Source organism: Dermacentor silvarum, chromosome 1 (genome assembly GCF_013339745.2).
Source record: "Dermacentor silvarum isolate Dsil-2018 chromosome 1, BIME_Dsil_1.4, whole genome shotgun sequence".
NCBI classification, from domain to species: domain Eukaryota; kingdom Metazoa; phylum Arthropoda; class Arachnida; order Ixodida; family Ixodidae; genus Dermacentor; species Dermacentor silvarum.
Window position 1 is genome coordinate 126978021 of NC_051154.1, and position 26333 is coordinate 127004353.

General features: G+C 46.3%; 2 protein-coding genes across 2 annotated transcripts in view; both read left to right on the top strand.

Moving 5' to 3' along the window:
• The window catches only part of LOC125945900 (uncharacterized), a 270364-nt gene extending 268439 nt beyond the window's left edge, over window positions 1-1925 (top strand). The window contains exons 2-3 of the mRNA XM_049668301.1: window positions 752-1087; window positions 1891-1925. Coding sequence (XP_049524258.1) covers window positions 752-1087; window positions 1891-1925 — 371 coding nt within the window. The remainder of the gene's footprint in view (window positions 1-751; window positions 1088-1890) is intronic.
• An 11350-nt stretch (window positions 1926-13275) lies between these two features.
• Window positions 13276-26333, top strand: part of LOC119457789 (hemicentin-1-like) — a 125752-nt gene continuing 112694 nt past the window's right edge. Inside the window, exon 1 of the mRNA XM_049668342.1 lies at window positions 13276-13315. Within this exon, the coding sequence (XP_049524299.1) occupies window positions 13276-13315 (40 nt within the window). The remainder of the gene's footprint in view (window positions 13316-26333) is intronic.

The following is a 26333-nucleotide window of genomic DNA, read 5'->3' on the forward strand; positions in this document are numbered from 1 at the left end:
CTCTCACATTTTTCGCACAGCTTGCTTCGTCCGACATGCTATCAGCTTTCCTCGTCGCATCCAAGACGAGTGTCGGTGGTCGAATGTAGGAGATCTAGGCTGGTCGGTTGCGAAGCTATGCTGCGGTAATGGCGGCCCTTGCCACGTTTGCACATCCCCGTTGCTGCCTTGCCCCTCCGCCACAGTGGCAGTCGAACGTCAGCGCTTGGTGTCGTCGCGCCGCTCACCGGTATCAGTGATCGCAGCTGATGTTGTCCTCGAAGCCGTAAGAAGTTTACACGGCTGGCCTTCTTCACTATGGCAGCCTCTCTCCTCGTAACTGCACCACCTGAATGAAAGAGAATATGAACGCCGCCTTTCCTGCGCCCATTTGTGGTTCCACTACTTCACTTCCCCGAGTCCTACTTCTCTCACACTTGTGGTGTTCGCTTATCGTGCACGAGTTATGCTCGTGCAAGCTGCATGTATGCAAGCTTTACTTTTATTTCTTTCCCTCGTTATATTTTTCTTCTTTTTATACAGGTTTTTTCTCGCTGTCGTAGATGTGGTGCTATTCATTTTATTCACCTCTTTAAAATTGCCTTCATATTCATATTTTCTTCAAAGTTTCTATTTGAAGGTCATGGTTCTGGTATAGACATGTTTTTAGTAGGCAACGTCCAATGTTGTCACAGCTTATGAACAACAGCGGGACTGCGTGACCGGTATAGTACGTGATGCGGTACCAATGGTTCCGCTCCTGTTCTTGCAGTGACGGTGCTGCTGACGGAGGGAGCGACCGCCGACCTGCCCTGCGACCTGGGACCGCGCTCAGACCCGGCGGTCAAGGTCTGGTGGCACCGGGCTGACGACCCGACCACGGCGCTCTACACGCTCGACCCGCCTCCAGGGCGCCGCGGAAACCTGATGCAGGCGCGCCACTCGGTCGCTGAGCCGCTGCGGGGACGCGCCCACTTCTCGGCCGTGCGCAGGCCCGCACTGCTGGCCATCTCGGCACTACGCTACGAGGACCACGGCCTCTACGTGTGCAATGTCGAGTACAAGCACGGCAGCCGCAGGAGCTACGACGTCGAGCTCCACATCGTCGGTGAGCCTTCCTGCATATCACGGATAGTGTAAATATAGATTGAATCCCCAGTTCAACCTCAAGTTGTCATAAAACGTGCGCCGTCGTAACTTGGTGGTCGTAGCGCTATGCCGCGGAGCTCGATGTCCCAGCTTTGATTCCCAGTCGTAGCGCTCGCATTCCGATGGCATAGAATGCAGAAACGCCTGATTTCTCTGGACATGGTACACGCTAAGAGACCCCATGTGGTCAAAATGAGTGTGGAGCTCCCCCGCGTAGTACGTCCGATCGGACTGCACCTGGGATATGAGCCTTGGTGCTGCTTTGGAACGTTGAGCCCCAACAGTCATATCTAACGTAAATATTCCATACATAGCTCTCTATATATGCACCAGTTGTCCCTTCCATCCCTCTGTTCCAAATTCTTTCCCTTCCGCCCACGCGAAGTTGCAAGCCAGAAACCATGCTCCCATAACCCCGCTTTCAGAGGCTCTCTATTTCAGTGATTCAGCTGAGGAAGATTGCACTGTTTACACCAAAAAGCACGCGGCGTGGTTAGTTTTCAGCATGGGAACGTTCTCTATTAAATATCTACATACCATAGAAGATGCTGCACTATCGTAACTGGCGAGCGCTTTACCGTCACGACGCGAATGGTGCACTCAGTTGTTGAAGCACGTGCAACGGAGTGTCGCATGCCTGCTCACTGTCACTTATACCCGTGCGCCTCTTCAAGAAGCAGACATGTAGACGTGTTCCTGGGGCCAATTCTAAGCATAATGAAGATGAAAAATGCATGCGTGAGCGCTTCTTGTCCGGCACAGCCATCAAGCGACACGAACCTAGGACAGCCGCTTAGCTCAGGGCGCTTACACACCGGGTGGCTGTTCCTCCGCCCTCGAGCAGTCACCTCGTGTGGCTTGGCGTAGTGACAATATACCTTAACTGCCTTCTTGTAAGAGCTAGAACAACACCCCTGTCAAAGAGCGAAGTGACCTTTCTTGTGGTAAAGGTTGTTGCAAGGCGCACGCGTTTGTTCACAACCACCGTGCGACGCGCGCAACCCTCTTATGTTTACATCCAAAATAATGAAAAATAAAATTCATTGTGACTCTATAGGAACATAGTCTCCAAACTAGTACAATGAAAGTTTTGCGGTACGATACTACGTGGTGACTGGCGTTTCGTTTGCAGTTGATGTAAGGCAGGAGAAAAAGAGAACAGGGGCCGATTCAGAAACAAAACGCCAAGAACTCGGGATGTAGTAAAAAAAGAGAAAAAAAAGAAAGAAGGAAAGAAAAGAGAAAAAAACAACACCGGCGCATTGCTACGTCATGTGTCTGTTGGTGCTTTGTTTTTGGAGATGAATGCTTACTAGCTTGCCCAGGTTTGGTTCTCTTACAGGGGTTCTATATTGTTACAGCTTGATTTTTTATCGTTGTTTTCTTATCATCCGTGGCGCCAAGTGGCCATCCCCGGTGATAGCGACGGTAAAGCAGCGTCGGAGCCAGTGAACAAAGGAGAAAAAAAAGGAAGAATAGAATAAATCGTTGCTAAATACGGTGCCAGGTTGGTCGCGCAGAACATATGGGGTATCCAATCTAATTAAACAGTGCAAAAATGAACCAGGCTCATGAAGTTTAAAAGGAAATTATAATATATCAAGGCCCCATACACTCGAAACTTTGAGAGCAAGAGCTCCTCATTTGTAACAGAAAATGAATTTAAAATTGGGACAGAGCTCAGTGTATTAGTGCTTGACTTATTAGGGACGGCCAAAGATGCGGGGTGACCCACCTCTGAGCTCGGCATATGCTCAGCGAAAGTAGCTTCGTGGTTCCGCGTACTGCATTGCATTCTCGTAGGCATCTCGTCAGGGATCACGGAAAGTGAAATCCGAGGCGGGGTATAAATGAGATCATGATAAGTCTGGATAGCTGAAGTTGTAAGCAAGGTCAAGAGCAAAGTTGAATTGAACATGAGAAGCACTGAAAGCGAAGATAGAAGGAACGATTAAAGCATCGTTACGCTGACTACGCTTACGCCTTATTTGTCCAGAACAATATGTAATTGCAGTATGTCATTTCGGTAAATCATATAACACAGAACAATTGTGCACCTGGATAGATTAGCTGAGGAACCATGTGAAGAGGTTGCAAGCATGTGTTTCTTGTTACTCCATCTCCCTTCTATGTGGGCTAAGGCGCATGAGCGGTAAATTTTGCTAAAAGAAGAACACTGATAGACTTGAAAAAAATAAATAAAAAAAGAACAGATAATTGATGTTATAGTAAACTAAAGAAATTTCAAACTCATCGGTGCTGTCGGTAGTTAGGGGGAAGGTTACACATCTTGATAATTTCACGGCATGGTCAATGTCATAAAAAGACATGCTCACCTTTTGGTATAACATTGACCACGGTGGCAGAAAGGATTTGGCGTTTTGTCCCTCAGCACGATGATCGCGAGTTTCCTTCTTGGATGCTGCGATCTCTTTTCTATGGCAGCGTATTGTAATTATAAACACGTCAATGTAGCGATTATTCCGCTTAGAATTAGGTGTGTCACCACCTTTAAAAATGCGCTTTGTTTTGAAGACGCTGCTTTGTTCTTCACATTTCCAGGATCTCTCTTTGAATTTTGGGGGGAAACATATTCAAGTTTTCATATTTACCACTTCGAATGAATATCTGCTTTTTTAACCCCTCCTGTATGCATTCGTAACTAAGAATACAGACGTCTCATTCCGGAACTTGCGTAGCTTTACTCGAGAGAGAGAGAGGTAAAATATGCATGACAAGCAGGGATATTAACAAGAGTAACGTTGTGGTTGGCAACTCTGCACCGGGGATGGAGAAACAGTAGAAATGATGAAGAGGGAAGAATATATGAAAACAGTGCCCGCAAAAAAAATGGTGACGGCATCTGACACACCCTATAGTATTTCACACAATTCCTGTGCTTTTAGAAAGCTTTTAGAAAGCACAGCATTATTTTTAAAGCAACTCAGGCTGACGTCTTCTGGGACCAAGGCCCAAGAGTTTTGCCAAAAATTCACATTCGGGGCTTTTAACCATTGCGACGAGGAAGGAGTAGGCATTATTGAATGCTACTTCAACCAATAGACGACAAATGAGGGTTACCTGACGTCATCGTAAGCCGTGTGAAAGGCGGAGCTTTAGGTGGGGATCCAGGGAATGTAGGCGCTGGTTTTTCAAGACCGCCAAATTCCACTGGCCCAATGTAAACTCTTGCGATTTACCGTTGCATCCATTCTTGACATTGAAATAGCAACGCAGTGTCGACACTGTCGAGAGCAGAAGTGGGCAAATGTCTTCTTTTATGGTTTTCCTCCCTCCCCGTCACAACGGAAGACACGTCCTAGCGTGATAACTTTTTTTTGGAAAACGGGTACTAGTGTCTATGTTAATAAAGCAATCCTTGATCAAGTGTGATTCCTCGTTGGCCAGCGTGGCACAGTTCTCGGAAGCGTGGAGTATAGGCGAGTGATACAGCGGCACTGGCGAGTCGCCGTAGAGCGTCCCGGCGGGCGTCGTGCTGGCAGAGGCTGTCAGTTTGTAACCAGAAGGGAAAACAGGGACTGCGATGGGCGTCGATTAAATCGAGGAGCGTCGCCAGGGAGTGCTTGGCATTCTGAGAGCGCGTCAACTGCGTATTTGCATCGACATTTTATTGGAGGTTTTCTTAATGCATATTCGCGATATAACAACAGACGCAACATGAATTGACCGCAAGCAATAGCCGGCGCTATCAACGATTATGCATCGAGCTCATGAATTAGAACACTTCATGTATTAATTATATATCTGAACACCGTAATATGTCGGGCACTTTGAGTCTGTCCCTCCACATATCCCAACGGCGAAGGCTGCAAATCACTTGCTTGCCACAGCACATTTATTGTTAACAATCTGGTAGAATCTTGAAACAGGAACAGCCGGAACTGTCGTGGAAAGAATGAAAATCATACGGGAAAATTCAACTTCCGGCGCCATAATTGAAAAAGAGTGCTTGAGGTAGCCGGACGTAATAATATCGTTAATTGGAACTTCAACGTCCGCCGAACCATTTTTTGCTGAAGAAAAAAAAAGAAAGGAAAAACAAATCGCAGTTTTATACTTAAACCAGCAGGAGTCTTCCTTTTTTTTTTTCTTTTAGTAATCCTACTTAAGTTACCCTGGGGCCATATTCTGATTAACCACTCTCGGGGACAATTAAACGTTTGCATAAAGTGGCGTCCAGCGCGACGCCTCACTGGAGCGACTAACATCCTGCCCGCTGGCTTGGAAAATAAACGCGCAGTTAAACGCGCATGAAACTGACCGATCGAAAATACGATGCCTAGCACACTGCACAGCACCTCGCTTTTCCACAATAGTGCAACACGCATCGCGGCAAAATGAGGCATGAAAAAAAACTTTGCATTTCAGCTGACACAAGCATCACATGTTAACTGCATGGTGTATGATTTTCGTAAGAGTTTGTAAGTTTGTGCGCACCGTTGTCGTTCTTATGTCTACACCATGGGGCTTTACATGAACACTTCGCAGTTTTTGCTTTACGATTGCCAACACACATGAGCAAGCACTCAAAACTGCAGTGACGGCATCCTATTAATTTTATTGAATATGAGACTGCTCCAGCAAGCATGTACAAGCGGAAATAATTTCACTCATTTTGAAGATTCTCAATTAATATACCCGGATTGAAAGCACGTGAAACGTTTCCTTCTGGTAAAAAGAAGGAACTTTAATCCCGTGTGTGATAATACGTTGAACAAAGGCACTGTGCTTCCAAACTTTATTGCACAGATACGCTAAAATAAAAGTTTAATAACTGTTTGAACCAGTGAAAACAAAGTTATTGCCGGTGGCCTTGCAGTTCATCAAGAATAAAAAAAAAACAGTGCGCTTGTTCACTATAGTGTTTACGAATATAAGTAAGCGTGGGACAAGCTAACGTTCAGACAAGTGAAAGTTCTGCATTCTATTTCCTCTTTATCATTGAAATTTTAAACGCACAAAGACGAAAACATCTAATCGGATTAAAATGGCCTGTTCGCTTTTTGGGAACTCTTCCGCTTTTGTTCGGTGCGAAAACATAGCTAACCTAGGTGTAGAAAGTTATAGCTTTCGCCCATACTTCAACTGCAGGCCCATAACATGGCGCCGACGACGTTATGGCGCTGCTGTGTAGATATCACAGTGCTTGCACGCATTTTGGTTAGTTCTCGCGTATGATAACATCAAGAAAGTTGTTAGGTCTAGTTGTCGCTTGTTTTTCGATGGATTATAATTTTTTAAATTATTGTAAGGTTGGCTAACATCGGCTATCTATTGCCAAAAGCTGCAACGTCATGGTTTTACGTGGAGCGAAACATTCTATTTGCCCTTCGTCGCCCATCTTTGACTCTTGCGTGCTTTTCTAAAATACTAAGCACCTAACGAAGCATAATTCGCGCGCTTGCTATTGCAAAAGTGTAATATACAGAGCTAGCTAAGTCCAGTGCTTTATTTCATTTATTCTTTGAAATTCCGATGTATCAGCTTTCTTCTGAGTGGCAGCGTCTTCGTTCTTGAGGCTTTTCTTCTTTCAACTTGGATCACTGCATGCGCTGAATTTCACCAAGAACATGCAGTGCCACTGGAGGACCTCCAAAATAGCTTCCAAGCCTGCACATTACCAAACATGATGCTACCGTCGCAAATCTCATCTTGCAGTAAAGTTGAACGCTCCCAGCATCGGCCGCAGCACGCTTTTAATGTTGCAACAGTTGACCTTCCTAAATGCCAGGTGATGCGCCGATTGGAAACATGTTTTGGAGGTGTGATGGCGATGGAGGTGGAGGTGTGATGGCGATGATGGCACGGGGTGCCATTAAACCTGTTATTTGCTATTTTCTGGTGCATTTAAATCTAACTATATAGACGCTGCGTACTAATGGCTCCACACAGAACCCTCAGTACACTACCCTATACACCGTAGGTTATCTATGCCGGAGACTGCGTTTGCGCGATCTACCGGAGGTTGCTGTGTCACGATCAGTTTGGTTCTGCGCGAGCTGTCCTATTAAGTGCGGGCCACAGTTGATCATCTGTGCAGCGAAGATGGTGCCCGGTGCCACTGCAATTTACGATACCCTACACAATGGGGGAAAGCATGCACAATGAAAAGCATGCATTAGTATAGAAGCAAGAGTGAATGGGTGGTTGGGGATTGGTAACACTGAAATAGCACACGAAAAACAACAGCGCTGGCTGCTGACTTAGTATAACTATTTCTTTCTGCTGAGAAGGACATCTATAGTAGTTTCAGGGATCCCAAATGATATGCGAAGAAAAAGACGCACCTAAAAATTGTAAGCAAGGCGAATATGGAACACATGCATGGCGGACTGGGAGACTTCTTTTATATGATCGAGACACTAGCAGCGCAGCAGTCCCTCGGCAATATTTTTTATAGTTCTGTAGCTTCACAGTCTTATGTAATCGTTATTGTCGTAGACGGTGTCACATTCTTCAAATGCCTTGCCTAAATTGCACTGCTTTAAATAAAACCGAGATTGCCGCTCACTGCATTCGTCAATTTTTTGCGGGTGCTCACGTATACAGCTTCGTTGTAAAAATTCGCCCACATTGTTCGCGTTTGCCTGTAGCCCTTCTGATCCCATGTCAGATAATTAATTCTCCCCCAGGCAGAAAATAAAAGTACTGGTAACCCAATGATGTTCATTTTCGTTCTGCGTGCTGCCTACGTGCACGTTGGAATGCAACAAATTCAATTATATCAAACAAACTGGTTATACGGCAGGTATTGCCGGTATGATAAACTCCTTGTGGCAGAGGACTTGTTTTGTTCGATTCAAATTTTCTTTTCATAGACTATTCCAGACATTTCCATCCTGGTGATAACACAGGCGGGGCGCCACTCCGACCACCGAGCAAGAAGAAATAGCATTTGGAATCGTATTTTTACTTTATGCCGGTACTTGTACAAGACACAGTACTTGCACTATAGGTGCCTTGTTAAACATCTCGTGGCACGTGCGTTAGGGATTATCGTGATATACAAATGGGTGGAGGGCACCTTGCAAGCATGCTTTAAACTCCACTTCATATTGCTGAAATAGACCGCGGAAAATGAGACGACGTCTAAAAAGCGTTTCTTTTCAAGCCGCTTTGTTTCGACATTTTAAATTTGGATTGCTTAACTCGTCAGGTTGGAATGACAGAAATTAAATTATTAACATACTTTCTAATCTCCATAATGTATTTCTTCATTATGTACTATTATGCTGCCCAAACACGAAATGAGCGCGCAAGCTTAGCGTCAGCTCTATTGTGCTTTCATCATAACGCGATAGGCCATTGGTACTGTCACGATTCCAAGCGCTTATGTCGTACAGACCACTTAGCGCTAGCAATCCCATCTTATTTCAAGCACTTGCTGGGATATTCCGCCATTGGCCGAGGCCCCTCTTGACGAGGATACCATTCCTTAAAGTGAAATGGGGAAACCGGCGTTTCTCAGTGATTAGCAATCATATCCGCTCCACTGAGCGAAAATCTGGCGTCGTCGTCGTGGGCGTGACCGATCCATGGTACCAAAAAATGGCCGACTGGACGTCAAATTTCTCCTGTAAACAAAGTAAATTATAGGACTTCAAAAATAATATTCGGTATGTTTTGATCTGGGTGGGAACCAAACCCGGGCCTCCGGGATGCGAGACAAGCAGGCTTCCATGACGCCACGGCGGCGTCACGGTTCTGGCTGACTAAAGGAGTGCCTAGTGCTTGCGTCATTGCGCACGTCACGTCGCAGCCATATGGCTGACTAAACATGTGACCTAGTGCGTGCGTCATTGGGCACGTGACGGCGCAGCCAATGGGGAGGAGGTGGCGCCACGTGACGAGTGTATAAATGAGCACGTGGCCTCCCACGCGTCATTTGCTCTTCGGATTTCATCGGCGCTTTGTCTGCTGCGCTGGACTCTGGACGCCACGTCATGAGTGTATAAAATGAGCGCACTGCTTCCCGCGCGTCACTTCCTCTTCGGATTTCATCGGTGCTGTCGCTACTGCGATGGGCTCTGAAGCGTAATCACGACAGACCTATCATTAGACATAGAGGATCGCATAGCTTGAAATAAAATCCATCGTTCTGGAGCAAAATGGTCCCAATGTTTCCGGTCTGTGGCCAACGTATCCGTAAACACACACACACACCGAATCAGCAGAAAGAACTTTAATGCATGTCGAAAACATCAATCGAAAATATTTCACCAAAGGGGTTATAATGCTTTTGCTTTCCCACACGTAAGCAATGTTAAGTGCCGAATTTTGTTTTGTTCTTTGCATATCCGCCATTTTTCTTCTTTTTTCAGCAGCACTATAATATATAGCCGCAGCATAATGCCCGGATCTACAACATTGAAAATGAAGCGCGCTTTTAAAGGCTGATGGACGACTTCGTGGATTGCACATGCCAATAACCTCCTGTAAACTTCTGGGATTTCATGGCACATGAAGATCATACAGTGTAGGCAAAAAGCCGAAGCTGCAACGACGAGTTCGGGCATCTCAGGAACAACCACCCAAAAGGCCTAGCATTGCACGCACTCTTGCGAGACGGTTTCCGGAGTCCGGGGAAGGAAGGAGGCACAGTTGGCTGTTGTAGCAAGGGGGTGAGTTTGTCTCGGGGAATGAGTAGGTGGAAATGAAAAAAAAAGGATAATAAAAGGAGTGTAGCCCAGAGCTACTCCACCGCTTCCTCCCATCCGATTCTTCTTACCCCCCTCCCCCCTCTCCCCACCTTCCCCCTTTGCGCTGCCTGAATCCATTCTGGCCTCGCGTTCCAACGATTCTTTTGTTCCAAACACGTCTCGCAGTGCCGCGATACCACCACGGTCGGTTTGGTGCGGGGCTTCAACTCAACCCATTGCGCTTCACAAACGGGCTCACGAAATAGCGCGTAAACATGTTTACGTTCGCATTCTGACTTGTACTTTTATCACGAATGAGAAGGTTTGCGAAATCGGCTCGCGTTTTACGCGTATCCTTGCTTTCGTTCGGGTCATTTCTCTATGCCTGAGCAATCGCGCTCCTGCTGCTCCTCCACGCTGAGACGCTGCAGTGGGGTCTTTTTTATGCATGACTCTTCGCTTGCTTTTTCACTGAGGCGAGAACGCGCGGCCGGTGAAAAATGAAATGCGCACTGGAGAACATGTGCGGAGGCGGAGAACCAGGTTGAGCGCACGAGAAGCAAGCGCATTCGGAGGAAAAGGTTAAAAGCACTACGACCTAACGGTCAACACTCAAGATCTCAGCGTGGGCCGTAACTCGCTGGTGAAGGATTTAGGGCGTGTACTGACGAAATACGCAGTTGGGCGACTGGGGAAGTGGTCGTTCGTCGCTCTAATAAATGGAATAAAGCACAATTGCGCGCGTACAATAAATGCGGCTCTTAGATTATTGCAACAGAGGGTAATGCTTAACCAAAGCTTCAGTTACCCTGAATAAAAATGCTTGCCAGCGCAAACTGCTCATGGTCCGTATTCACAAAAGAAATAAAAAGAAAGAAAAGCAACCACTAAGACTGTTCCTAAGAGCAAATGCGAGCCAATCGTCATGTCGGACATATAATTAGCGGACGTGGCCGGCCAATGGCAACTGCACTTACGAACGAAAATCTTTGCGAACTGGGCCAATGCCTGAGAAACACTCCACCAAAATTTTCTCCTCCCCCCTCTCTCTCTCTTTGATCGCAAGAAGGAAATAAAGCTTGACTGATGGTGACGATAAGTGTCAGTGATAGTTTGAAACAAGGCTGAAAATTTTGTGCTGTAATGAAGGAAAGAGTATGCACACCCGTGAGCAAGAGTATACGGACTAGAGATTGCGCGATAAAGCTGATTTTTTCAACTGCCTGCGAATGCAACTTGAAATTGAGGACTGCAGTCCAAACTTGGCAATGCGAACTTTCCAGTGAACTCGTGAATTTCAGTTTACGCATGTTAATTAGAAAGAAATTCATTTTTTGGCGACCCTGAGGTCCGTCTATTCTGCTCATGGGTGCACGTATACACGAGACTTCTATGCGTTACAGAAAAAAATAAGCGATTGCGATTACAATTACAATCACTTCAGTCAAAAATGCAATTGATTACAGTTATCGATTACTGCTCCGCCAAAGTAACAGGGCAATTACTAAAAATGAATCAATTCCTTTTATGTTACTTTCCTTCTAACTTTTATCAATATTGCACGAATACAGTAAATACAGACTGTTTCAGCGAACACTTTTAAAAACTTTTAAATGTTGCCTGTGACAGATCGCACAATTCTAGTTCATGAGCAGGTCTACTCAAAGAGAGGGACATTACTTGCACAAAAAATTGAAATGCATTATCAATTAATCAACAAAAATTCACAAATTAAGTTCTTAACTAATTACCTTATGGCCCATATTGCAGTTTACAAATTCTAGCCGTGCAGTTCGCAAGGCGGATCCACTTGGGACTAATTCTCAGGAGGACACCAGTTTCGAGATATTAATTCCCGAACTTTGTGGAGAAATGCATTGGCGTTGCAGATACTTTTGTGCTTCAATGCATAAAACGACGTTTTGTTAAGAAAGTATACACCTCTTCGAGTAGACCAGCTCATGAACTAGAATTGCGTTATCTGCCACAGGAAACCTTTAAACAGTTTTGAAGGTGTTCGTGAAACACCCGGTATGTAAAACTGAGCTGGCCTGGCTCTTCCCGTTCGTCGACGCAGATCTTGAAACGTAGCTTACCTTACCAACACTTGTTTTTCAAAATTTTAATCTCTCAACGTCCATCTTTTTCTACTAAAGACATCAGGAGCGGCACGGAAAACTAGCGCGATGGGACCGCTGAAAGGAATGTTAGTATCTAGCGTATGAACACCTTGCGCACGAGTTTGTGGTTGCACAAATTTGCTATTTACGCGTCTGGATGCTCTATGAAGCATAGCGTTTCATCGCTGCTGATTCTCAGCTTTCTGACTCAAGATCATACCTTCATGCCTGCCAGGCACCATCGTTCAAGACGGACGTCTCAGGCATCACCCTAAAGGGGAGCGACTATTATATACAGCAGCATCGTGACTACGACAGTAGCTTTCATGCCCATCGACAGCGGCGTAAGCCTTAATGCTATCTCCTGACAGAAACTTAATGATTTCTTCTTCAAACTTGCCCATGGACTAATTATTATAAGAGGTTCACATGAACTCCTGGAAAATGTCATTTCCGTTGACCCAACAGATTATAGATGGTGCACACTCCGTTTGGATTGTCTGAAATCTGTGGTGTCCACACACGGCCTTACATACCCAGGGTGCGCATATAGCAGCTGGTGTTGGTGTTATACCTGAACTCAAAGACGACGTTTTTAAGAGCATGACCGTTTGCGAGCCACCATGCAAAGTAATTAGCGTTCGAAGGCTCGGGTCGTCAAAGTGTATGAAGATACTGTTTTCGTGTGGAAAGCTGCCTAGTCATATAAAGGATGGACTTGTGTGCTATCCTGTTCGGCCTTTTGCACTAAGGCCCTTACAGTGTCATAAATGTCTTAAGATTGGTCATGTTCAGGGCTTTCGCAGCAGAGATCTCGTCTGTGCCAAATGCAGTTGGAATCACCATGTAGATTCATGTGAAAGTCACACATATCGGTGCTCTAACTGTAATGGCGAGCACTTGGCAACAGATAAAGGATGTCCCTCCTTTAGGACAGGCCGCCACTGAAAACTGAACCTGGCAACGTTCAACACGCTCACTCTATCGAGTGAGGCTAGCTTAGCAGGGCTATGCGAGGAATTATCAGGCATTGCCTGGGATATTATTGGCCTTAGTGAGGTTAGAAGAACTGGTGAGGCTTATACAGTGCTGACTAACGGCCACGTCCTCTGCTACAGAGGCCTTCCAGATAAGAGAGAATTCAGAGTAGGATTTCTACTCCATAACGACACAGCGGCAACATTGATGGATTCTATAGCATTAATGAGTGGGTAGTAGCCGTCGTAATCAAGCTGAATAGGCGATATAGAATGAAGGCAGTACAAGCCTATGCCTCAACCTCCAGTCACGATGATGAAGAAATAGAATAGTTTTTTGTAGATGTTGAATTAGCGATAGGAAAGGTGCAAACTCAATATGCTTTAGTCATGGGCGACTTCGATGCAAAAGCGGGGAAACAGCAGGCTGGTGAGCAAGCAATTGGCAACGACGCCATCAATTCTAGGAACACTAGAGGAGAGGTGTTGATAGAATTCGCGGAAAGGAATAGGCTCCGAATAATGAATACCTTCTTCAGGAAGCGCGGCAACAAGAAGGGGACCTGAAAAAGCCCTAACGGAGAAACAAGGAATGAAATAGATAATAGCATAGACATGGAAATAGATCTGCCGATCCCAGCATAGTGCAGGATGTAGAAGTGTTAGGTAGGGTAAAGTGCAGTGACAATACGTTAGTGAGGTCTAGGATTTGTCTCAATTTGAAGAGAAAAAAAAATAAAATTTGTCAAAAACAAACCGGCCAACCTAGACGCAGTAAGGGTAAAAGCAGACCAATTCAGGCTGGTGCTCGCAAACAAATATGCAGCTTTAGAACAGGAAGATGAAGACAACATAGAGGTAATGAATGAAACCGTAACTAGGCTGACCTCAGAAGCAGCAATTGAAGTGGGAGGTAAGGCATCAAGGCAACCAGTAGGTAAGCTCTCCCAAGAAACAAAGGACCTAATAAAGAAACGACAAAACATGAAAATGTCCAACTCGAGAGATCAGATAGAATTTGCTGAACTATCAAGACTGATCAACAAGAAGAAAGTAAGTGATATTCGAAATTATAACTTAGAAAAGATTAAGGAAGCAGTAAAATATGGACGCAGCATGAAATCAGTGAGAAAAAAACTTTGCATAGGACAAGAAAATATGTATGCACTGAAAGATAAGCAGGGTAATATCATCAGCAATTTCGATGACATAGTAAAAGCAGCGGAAGAATTCTATACTGATCTGTACAGTTCCACGAGCAGCAAAGCCACTTTGATTCGAAGTAGTGATGAACAGTATACAGAGGCTCCTTATATAACTAGTGATGAAGTTAGAAGGGCCTTGCAAGACAGGGCCAGGGGAAAAGCTTCTGGAGAAGATGAAATAACAGTCGATTTAATCAAAGATGGAGGAGATATGATGGTTTAAAAGCTTCCGACCCTTTATGAAAAGGCTTTATACGCATTGCCTCACGACTTCAAGTGTACCAGAGAGCTGGAATAACGTCAACATTATACTAACCCATAAGAAGGGAGACGTTAAGGAATTGTAGAATTACAGACCTATTAGCTTGTTTTCAGTATTGTATAAAATTTCACCAAGATAATTTCCAATAGAATCAAGGCAACACTTGACTTCAGTCAACAAAGAGAACAGGCTGGCTTCAAGAAGGGATATTTGACGATGGATCATATCCATGTCATCAATCAGGTAATCCAGAAATCTGCGGAGTACAATCAGCCTCTCTATGTGGCTTTCATAGATTATGAAAAGGCATTTGATTCAGTAGAGATACCAGTAGTCATACAGGCATTGGGTAATCAAGGAGTACAGGAGGCATACGTGAATATCTAGGAAAATATCTATAACGACTCCGCAGCTATCTTGGTTCTCCACAAGAAAAGTAGAAATTTACCTATCAAGAAAGGGGTCAGGCAAGGAGACGTAATATCTTCAATGCTATTCACTGCATGCTTAGAAGGAGTATTCAAACTCTTAGACTGGGAAGGCTTCGGAGGGAGGATGAACGGTGAATAGCCTATTGGTTACGACGCTCGCTTTGCGACCGGGGGTATGCGGGTTTAAATCCCGCCTCGGCAAGAAAGTTTATTTTATTTTCTTGGTAGTTTCTTGATACGCACCACAAATCACGGCTGTAATAAACAGCGCGTTCAAATAATGACAACGACACAACGCATCGAAAAAGATGGGAGGGGGCTGGGCGAAGTTTCTGCCTTTCAGAGTCATCGTGGCCAGCGCTGTTATCGAAATCGTCGGAACAAGTTTCTTCAAAGATTGCGACCACAGTGGATAACATTTCGAACACAGTACCTAAATCGGTCTCAGCCAGCCATCTGCATTATTTATTTTTCTTTTTTCAGAGATACCCGGCTTTGCTCAAAGGCGTATAAGCAGGGCGGTTACTACTTGCAAAGCAACAAATTCTGAGCTTTCTGAGCTTTCACGCGCAATCTTTAAATCTTCTGAAGATGCTTGTCAACATCATTCGATCTCAAATCGCCGATCGTTAGACACCAGGGGCGCTATAACGTAAAATGATTCCAAACTGTTTTTATTCCAATCTCCTGACGTCAAATTTACGTAGCCACCGACACAAGCATCGGGCGGTGACCCGCAGCGTTGTCTGAACAACCCAATCAAACACTCTCCTCATGTATAGGAGGTCACCTTTGTTCGCTTTCAAAACCAATACCATTGCCTACACTCAGCGGTTTTCTTATCTAATTGGTTGACAGGAGGCGAGGAGCACGCACTAGTGGAGAGGGTTTCGATGGGGCCGAGCCAGCTCAGTGAAAATAGATAACCGCATGAGGAGGGTGGTGCCGGGTTCTCCGATTGGTCCGCTTCGCCTTACTTAGCTTGCCGTGGCTGGTCGAAAATCGCGGCGGCGTGCAATGGAAGGATAAGAATGCCGCTAAAACGGATCCTCAGCAAGGAAGAGTTTGCAGAGCGATGTCGTAACATGCCGACAGGGCTCGATAACGTTTTACTGCCACGCAAAAAGGTTTATCATGCGCAAATAAATACATGCTCACCGGCAGGTGCGAGTAGCGAGGGCCTGAGCGATCGGCGGGCAGCCATCTTCTATTCCTTTCGGAACGGGGCAGTCTGTGGCCATTCAGAAAAAATTTCAGTTTTGTTCGGCATTTTAATGCATTTTTTTGCGTACACGTCACTTGGCGTGGTGAGTTTTCGCGGTTTTGTGATGTCGCGTGACATACAGGCGAAGTGGGCGTAGCCAGAAAACATTGGACCAATAGCAGAGGGCTAATGGTGAAAAGGCGTCAAATACGCAATGATTATTTTTTGTGCGGTTTAATCATGCACAATCAGCGTGTACACGTTATATCAGATGGGGAGCTATCGCGGTTTTCGTGACGTCGCGTGACAGACAGGCGAAGTTGGGAGCTTCCCGAAAATGTTTTGACCAATCGTGGAGGCTGATTGCAGAAATTGGAATCAAAACAGTTTGGAATCATTTTACGTTATAGCGCCCCAGCAGTGTCAGCAGCAGAGCAACGTTTGAAGGCCGTCGTTCTAGTCGTCGACGGCCTTCACTAGACGTTTTACCGGAATAATCTCAACACTTGTCAGTAGACTCGCCCCTTTGTGCTGCAATGGAATGCCAGGTAGCTGCGACCACGGCACGCTGATCGAGTTCTTCGAGTCATCGCTATGAAGACTCCACCATATGTTATAGAGCTTCAGAAAACTAACGTAATGAAAGGTGAATATCGACTGCCAGGCTTAGTCGGTGCCCACAGTAACACTCGATGCACGGAACCAGCCTGCGGCTCTTTTCAGTGTGTGGACGCGGTGCACACGCGCAATGCTTCAAGGAGGAGGAGAGAAAGAGAGAAGGCAGGGATGTTAACCAGAAATGCGTCTGGTAGGCTACCCTACCCTGGGGGACGGGAAAGAGGGAATCGAAAGATTAGATAGAGAGAGGAGGAGGGGGGGGGGGAAGGACACGGTGAGCTCGCGCAAGCATACGGAGGGCCTGAGCAATTCAAAGGCGTTCAAATAGCCCAGTCGCCCTCAAGAAAGACAACAGTGCCTTTACAGCTTTGTGGGCCGACGAGCGATGGGGACGGTCTTCAAGTAGCACCCTCACAGACAACGGCCGATCATCCAGTCGTCGCAATGCGTCAAAAGCATCAGTACACGTACGCGCTGACTTTGATTTCACGGTTCTTGACACAGACGAGATCTGTGATGATGACGTTGAATGTACAGGTCTTACTGTGAGCCGAAGGGGTGTAACTACTACAGTGGTAAGCATATACAACTGGCCTGCACATTATTCAGAAACCTTACTACTTGAGCGTTTAGTCTCTTGGTGTGATGTATCGTCTGTGTTATGCGGAGATTTTAATGCTCATATATATGCGATGGTGTTCCCGTCCCTAAGACAGTCGGGGGACAAAGATTAACGACCTTATTATCAAGAATGATCTGCAGATACCGTATGATGGTTCACCTATATTTATAGGCACATGAAAGGAGCGTTCCACAACAGACCTTGCGATAAGAACGAGAGATGTGTGCTTGGCCTGGTGATGCGAAGCTGACGCGTGGGGCTCAGATCGCGCATTTGGTTAACACTAACACATACTGCGGGCTGCCAGATTTCCGTCTATATATTGAGAAACTGGCACAAGTTCCGTCAGCTGATCTCAGAGGCACCATCTCCAGACAATCTGTACAAACTGATGAGCGAGCCACCGTGCACCCCACCTCCCAAGAGATGGAGAAAGAATAAAGAAAACTCACTGTAATTCCATACATTCATAAAGTGTCTTACAACATTTAGAAGATCGCCCAAAAAGCTAACGTTAGAGTCGTGTTTTCCACGGCGAATAAACTTGCAAAAGTCTGCAAAACGACAAACCCGAACTGGAAAGAAAAGAAAACACGTGTCAAAAATCACCAAAACGAATTCGTGATGTAATGTAATGTAGGCACAGTATATAAGATACCTTCATCATGTAAGCGTTTTTATGCCGGACAACCGGTCCCTTGCACTCCGACCGGCTCCACGAGAATGCTATACAACGTAAATAACAAGTTGGCACTTCATTGTTATGTTTGTTTGCAAACGGTTAGTTCCCTCCCCGTGTTCGTGGCCGAGGCTTACCCCATCGTGCTAGAGCACTGTTATATAAGTTAAGGGTTGGATCTGTGTTGGTGCGCGTACGCCTATACCGACAAGGACGTGTGGACAGCCCGTCGGCTTCTGTGAAACACTTGAACATCTTGTTTTAGAGTGTCCCACATTCGTTGCGCAGCGCGCATTGCTAATTAAGGAATATAGACTTATTGGACAGCAATGTGCGACCCTTGACGATTGCCTGTTGCGAAGGGGGTGCGCTGGTCGACGTGACTAGGCCCATCGAGCCCTGCTAACATTTCTGAAAGATACTAACTTGGCCTCCTGTTTATAGACATTATTTGTGTTTTGTTTTGTTCTGTCTGTGTCTCTGTCATTTCTGTATTTCCTCTTTTCTTTCCTCGTGTTTTCATTTCCTCTATTCCCGTCCTTCTGAAAGAGTAGGCAGGCGTTGTGCCCCTCTCGGTGGCCGTTGTCAGCTTGCTCCGTCCCTATTTCCTTCGCGTCCTTGTGTGTATATGTGTGCATACCAAATAATAATAATAATAATAATAATAATAATAATAATAATAATAATAATAATAATAATAATAATAATAATAATAATAATAATAATAATTTGTCCATGTTTTTTACGCGCAATGCTACATGTTCTTAATGGAAAACCAACAAGCCCAGGTGGAAACCCTCCAGAGGTTTACGGCAAGCGACAGTACAACGTCGATGGAGTATAATCAAACCAAACCCCGATCTTAAGCTTTTGCAGCTCCGCGCATGTCGACGCCGCGCATATAGGCGGGCACAGCGCTCTAAACGACGCACTGCCTGGACTCTGTATAACCGCATTGATGGAGCCATACGGCGGCATACAAAACAGCTCCGTCGCAAGAGCTAGGAAGTCTTATGTAGTTCGCTGCATACTGGAAGTGCTTTTGGAAGTGTATGGCGCATGCTGAAGGCTCTCCTCAAGAATAGTACGGCTGCATTGTGCATAGCAAGTGGCCAGTCATCGAAAATGCTAGCGGAGGCATTTGCAGACCTTTTCGTCTCTCCTTTGACACTACAAATGACGACCTTCCATTTTTATCAAGTCAGAGTACCATAACTGCTTCCTATGGTCCTGACTGCCAGATGGGCGAGGCAAACTTCAGTCTTGAGGAGCTGCGACACGCACTCAGCCTCTCCAAAGCCGCACTGCCCCAGGTGAAGGCGGTGTGACGTACCAAGCATTGCGGAACATTTATAGGAGTTTTCATGACGTTATATTGGCCAACTATAATGAAGTATGGAGAACCGGTGTAATCCCTGCTGAATGGAAATCGTCCGTGGTATAATCCGGATTTTAAAGCCCCGGCGCCGTGCAAGACACCTCAAGTACTACCGGCCGATATCCCTAACTTCAAATGTCATCAAGTTAATGGTGGGAATGGTCCTGTTTCGCCAAGACGTCAAGCTAGAGGCGCTGAATTTTTTTTGTGTGATGTCATGAGTGGCTTTCGTTGCCGCCGTTCAGCTCTGGACAGCAATTCAGACCTTGTCTCAGCGCTTGAATTTCCTAGAGGAAACAAGCCCTCCTATGCTCATCCTAGACATACAGAAAGCTTTCGACTCAGTTCCGCATAAGGTGATTATTTTCGCTCTTGCAACTGTGGGAAATTCTTGTCGTCTGCTCCGCTATAGGGAGAGCCGTATGAGAGTGCGTGTCGGAGGAATAACGAGTGAATCCCGCACTGTGAAGTGCGGTGTCCCACAGGGCAGCGTTTCGTCACCGCTTCAGTTCAACACCGTACTCGCCGCGCTTCCAAGTCGCTTGCCTCGGGACAGTGACTTTCCTATGAGCATAGCTTCCCTGGTAGTGTGTCCAGCAGCAATAATATGAGTGGAAATTTTTCTTACAAATAATTTTGTTGTGAGAGCTTTTTGTGAATTCTTCCCATGGGCCCGGATGGTTAATGTGCGACAAAAACTATTTAATGAAGTAAAAAGAAAGCACGATAAGCTACTCTCAAATACGCGTCTGGGGAGCAGCACGATATTAAAAAATTATTAAAAGCAAGTTTACGAAAATTTATGCTGCCAGTTTGTAAGCGTCTGAAGGCCGCTGGCGACGCAACATAATTAGCCATATAGCATAACGCAAGAAGGTGCCTTGAAGGGCAGAACTGTACTCAAGCATTTGACATCGTAAGAATAGAATGAAAGAATAAAAATATATAAGTAAGACCAAATAATAAACACACGAAGACAAGAAAAGCATGTTTTTGTGTGTGTATTTGTGAATGTTTTTTTTTTAACGGTATGCTGAATTCATAACCACTTCGAACTGTAGAGTTGTTCGTAAGAACAGGCTTCGGACAATCCTTATATCGAACGTCTTATTAGTGAAGGCTGAAGGCTACCGGCCGATCAAAAAAAGTCGCAAGTTCGCCCGAAAGGCGAAGCATCCATTGCGATAGCAAATTAGTAGAGAGCTATACGGAGTAAGGATAGTGGTTTTATTGGCTGTATAAACTTGGACACATTCGCTTACGAACTGAATTAACAAGCATGGTATCAGTGCGCACAAGCAAACATGAATAGATTCCACTCGACGACCGCAGACAACCGCTGTCAAAACGCTGGCATGAGCAAGCGCAGCAGCAGCAGCGAGCGAAGGTTCGTGCGGTCTATATCGCTTCAACAGAAACTGAGCGGCGAAAGCACAACGAATACAAAGCTATGAGCCGTCTGCAGATCGCTTTCAAGATACGGTGCGGGCGACCGCCTGCAGCCGCGCAAAGTACAAGTACGCAGTTGCGGGCAGAGTTAAAGCCGCACCCACTCCCTCCGGCGCTGCCTTCCCGCTTTCCTCCTTTTGCGTGCGAGACTGAGTTGCCAGTTCCCCTTGCGCCGTTGGTGGCGCAGCTAAACGACGCCTCCCTCCCTCCCCTCCCCCACGGCCTTTCGCGCGACGGTCGTGGTTGCTCTCCACCATGCACGCGCGCTTTCACTCGCACATACAGCATACGGCACGCGGCGATGATTTTATCACCCTTGGACTTTATACGGAACCTCACGGTGACGGCGACTACTACGGCGACGCCGACGGCAGAAATCCGCTTGGAGTGTCCATATAATTGCTGTCATAATAAAGAGGTTCTTGCGAACTTGACCGAGTCGAAGTTGACTAAAGCGCTTCGTGATCAAATAATGAAAGAGGATGAAAAGGAAGCTTTCTGGGTTGGGAGCCGAACGACGTACATAACTAAATTCCGAAGGAAGCGGACGTGGTGACCGCGATCGCCGTAGATCAATTAATGAATTAACCATTTATGCTACCAGGATGGCTGATTGGCCCAATTCTAGGAAGGAATGGAAGAAGGAGAACGACAAAAATGAAAGAGAAAAAAGAAGGGGGCTGGGGTCACTAAGAAGGCGCAAAAAGCTGCGAATAAAAGCTCTCTTAATTTCCTCTATGCTCGAGATGTCCTTGCCTTCATTGTCTGATCGCTTCATGGAGTTATTACTAAAAATCAAGTTCCCTTGGTTCTAAAAATTCCTTTCGCCCACGTTGTATGTTTTGCGCTCACGCGAGGCAATGAATAGATTTGTTAAGCGTTGCTAAACGAGCATATCGCGTGCGAAGATTTAATCATGAGTGCGAACGAGTTTCAGTATTAGCAGATTTTAAAAAATGCCACTTTCTTCACGCATCGGCAATTAGTAGCGGCTTTTGGCAAACATATGCACGCTATGATTCGAAAAAAAAAAGAATTACCTTCTTTATGTTTTTGAAATGCCCCTGGCAGCAACTCGAAATTAATTAGATGGTTCATGGAAAGGTCACAAAAAGAAACTCTGCGTAACTTGGCATAAAATTATCGTTTCCATAAAGGACCACATATGATTTTCTATGCCTTCAAAACACTCTTCTCTAATGAATACCGCTCATTAGGCCAGGATATCCCGGTCGCGGCGGCCGCATTTAGATGGGGGCTAAATGCAAAAACGCCCGTGTACCGTGCATTGGGTGCACGTTAAAGAACCGCAGGTGGTCAGAATTTATCCGGAGACCCCCACTACGGCTTGCCTCATAATCATATCGTGGTTTTGGTACGTAAAACACCAGATCTTATTATTAAGATTTTTTTTTCATTAGACCTGCAGCTCAAATATGCAGATGCTAAGAAATAGGTGCCTACACACATTGCTAAACTGCTAAAGTGTGAGTCGGGTAAGTAACAATGCATGTATCCAGTACGGTTCATGACTCTTATAGTGTTAAAAATACTGCTGTCTGAGCATAGATTCGCAATAAACACTCATTCACCAGACCCCTTTTGCGCGTTGGCCTTTCAATTGAACGATAACTTTACAGACATGCTTCGTGAATGCAGGTTCAGCTCCTTGAAAAGGTACTGTAGTCGCAAACGTGGTAATCGTGCAGGTTAAATAGCTTCGCTGTTAAAAAAATAATAATAAATAAAAAACACCGAAATTACAGTCGCGGCAATTACGTTAAAAAGATGACGTTCCCTTTTGTTTTGTTTAGTTTTTTTTGTGTTTTTTTTTTTGCGACAAACGCATCTTGGACGCGATGCACTATACTCTCGTTGGCATTGTGAAGGAAAGGAGCATTAGGCGTCATAGCGCAAACAAAAACATATACAGCTCGAAGTTTCTTTCAGGAAGTGGCAACGGTCCACTGCATGCCGCCTCGCAAACCACGTTCGCGCGAGTGTGCATGGCTCAGAAGCGCTCAAAAAGCAGTGGAAAGGAAGCGACCCGTGCGCGCGTAGCCTGTGCTTTGAACTAGTGGGAACTTAATCAGGCCGCGGCGTCCGTTTGTGCCGTGCGTGCGTCACAATGGTTAGGAGCGCGTGTACGCGTTCCTGAACTGGAGAACACGCTGCACGGTCCCTGGTCGCGTGAGAGAAAACGGGCGGACATGGGCCGCGCAGGAGGGGCCAGGAGAGCGCGCGGGGATTCTTCTCGATCTCACAGTGGAACGCGAGAGATAGGCGCCGCGGCCGGGTCGTTCCGAGTGTGGTGAAAAATGCGCGCCCGGCGCGCGAGGGCCCAGGCCCCGTGCTCGGTGCAATGGCTGCTTGACCGGCCGACAAGTCTCTGGGGCTCCTCTGTGGGACCCCGGGGCCGTAACAAATGGGCCTCTTCTCCCTGCGAGGCGCTGCAACGTCCATCCTCGTCCCGCGGCCGCAGATTGGACGAGACGGAGTGGTCACCCAGGGAGCGCTCCATTATTCCTCGTTTAGACGCGCAACAAATGGCCGACGAGCGCCGAAGGCCGGGCGAGCACACCCGCACTTGGCCCGCGAGGCCGCAACCCTCGGGTCGGCCCCGAGCATTTCGGCATTGCAGCAGGCGGCACCTTTCCGCTCGACCCCCGTTCTCCTCTCCTTGATCATGTCCGTGCATCGGCGAGATTGAGGCTCGGCCGGAGACAGATAGAGACGCGTTGTGTGGCCCTGTACGCGTCCATGCTGAACACATGGCCCGGCTTTTCCGCTCACTGCGCTAAGACCGACCCGAGCGCTGAGGCCGTACATTGCGCTTGCGAACTAAAGCGTTAAGAGCAGCTAAGCGCGGCTGAGGAGCCTTGGAGTCGAGTTCTGTACGACCGAAAAAAGAAACAAACTAATAAAGCAGCTGTAGTCGTTCTGCACATCTTTATGTGTTTATGTTTGTCTTCATGTGGGTGACGTCTTTATGTCTTCAAGAAATAAATAAAAAGGCAAGCTGAAGACGTGCTCAATGCTGTATAAATCTGTAACAGAGCTTTAGCGAAGTATTAATGTTTTTTTTTTCTTTGCTGCGAGAATTATTTAAGAGAATAAAAAAAAAGAGATTTTAGTATACAGGAGAGTGTGGGTTTTGCGTTCTCCCGTGCAGCGCCTCTGTGTTTTAGCAAGAAAGTTTCATAGTTAGGTGTGAAACGCAGGGACGTGCACACTATCTCTCACGCTTCATTAACCTATGCATATTAAACTACACAAGGACAGTAAATAAACCTCGAAGGCCAAATTCACAAAAGCTGGGCTACAACAGTGCAGCTTTTACAAAAGCTGCAATTTGCAGCTGCAACTACAGCTTCTTCACAAGTTGTGCCCTTCGACTGCGCTGTTAAATTGGCTTTTTATTCGGTTCGAGGCACGAAGCCCGAATAGACTGCGATGTTTACCATGTAACCACCCAGACGCATATATTTTCTTTCTCTCTGTGTGCGTGTGTGTGTGTGTGCGTGTGTGTGTTTTATTGTCTTTGCTGATAGAACGTAGCAAGTTAATGTGACACCACAAACACAAAGAAGTTAGAAGACAGTAAGTTAAGCTTTTCTGCACGCGTCCAGGTCCCCCACGATAGCGCAGTATTGAAACAGCGATCCATTTTCATTGGCAAGCGTCTTTGTAGGACGATTTTACCCGCTCTTCTGTTCCCAGCATGTCCACGACGTGAGCTGGGAGGAATTGTAGATGCATACCCTCATGGTGGCTTGGACTGGGCATTTTTTCGGACATGTACTTTTTCTGTGTGTGGCTCTTGCACGACTCCACAGGCGCATATCAAGTGTCTACAAACGAGAAATGTCCGCTTTGTTTCGAAGATGGGCTCTTTCAGCACTATGCAAAAATTTCGCAATCGCGCGTGAGCTATGCAAAGTATGAGTGGAACTCACGCGGACGCGTATTGAAACTCTGACAAGTTCTACAGTTGCGTCACTAAAATTTTCACATACCGCTATTTTTGAACCCAAGCAGCGCAAACAACGAGACGATGTTTGTAAGTAATTATTCATTCGTTGTGCTTCCAGCCCCAACTCACGTAAAGGGGCAATGGGTCTAGCAGACGAAGCCATTCACGGGTCAAATTTAAATGTTCGATGCTGTCTGTCCCTGTCAACTTCTGCATAAAATCTCCGAGTAATATAGTTAAAGAAACGTGAAAATTTTAGTCTTTTAGTTTCAACCAACGTCGGTGCTACTCTCTCACCTATCGTGAGCCATTTCTGTTTCTCGGCAGGCGGCGGTGAGTCAAAGCAGACCTTTTGTTTCCATGTGGACGACGAGCGCTCGATGTGATGTCAGAACGCTAGAGCAGGATAAACAAAGTCTGGGCGTGCCTGCGCGTTCACTGCTCTGCCTCTTGTCTTTTCATTTACTTTTTTCGTCCCTGCGTGTCCTACCCTGGCTTGCCTCGCAGGTACTCTGCCACGAATTGGGGGAGAAGAACAGTTTGAATGTGTGACTCATCCTTACAAGCCTTCCATTTGCGATCGAACGTGGCGCAAATCAATTTCTCCCCTTCCCCTCATCCCCACCTTTCTCTCTCTATACCCCACTCGCCATCTCCCCTCACATCACAGCTCCCTCTTATTTGGCAGTCCTGCGATGACGAAGGGGAGAACGTGTATCGCAAAGAGGACACGGATGATCAAAAGAAGGAGCGCGTGAATCACAAAGGCGGCGCATAAATCTCGCCACATTTATGTTTAACCAACCTGTGTCTCGCTTTCTGGTGTGACCATAGGAAAGAAAAAAAAAAGCGGAGAGGGAGAAAGGGATAAGAAACAAAGAAAAAATGGTCACGCTGCACGCTAAGCGACTGTTTTTTGCTTATGCGGCAGCATTGCGTGTGCGCCAGCGCCGTGGGTGCGACCGCGAATTGGCAGCGATTCTGGCTCGACACATGCGGGCGCTGCCGTCGGGATTGAGCACGCTCTTGCGTGACCGTTGCCTCTTACGTGTGGAGCACGGTGATTGTCCGGTGACACTTGACGCCCTGCGTCAGTAGAGTTTTCTTTCTTACCTTTTTTTTTTTTTTTTGGGGGGGGGGGGGGGGGTTGGAGTGGAGGTAGTATTTTTGGCTTGTTTATTTGCAAGACTGCGCGAACGGAGTCCGGCAGGTTGTTGTCACTCGGTTTTACGTATTTGCCATCCCATCCCCCCCTCCTGCCCTTACTTTTTTGTATTTCACTCACTGTCCCCTTTTCACTCTTTCATTCACTGTCCCGGATCTTTATCACAAATTTTCTTGGAACTGCTGTTAGTTAAGACCTTCTGTGTAGCGAGGATGACCAATAAGTTATAGCAACACTTTGCGGCTTCATGACATTGTGTTCTTATCAAACCATTCTCATCGGACAACTTGCGCCGCTTCCTTCACGCGACGTTCTATCTCGTATCACTCGCATCGCAGAAAAAATCGCTCAAACGGCCAGGCGCGTCTTGGCACCTATCGATGGCCATGTCTCAGCCCCTCAGGGACCTGCGGAGCCGAAAGAACGGCTGAGGCAGTGCGCTGACACCGATGTCGCGGGTGC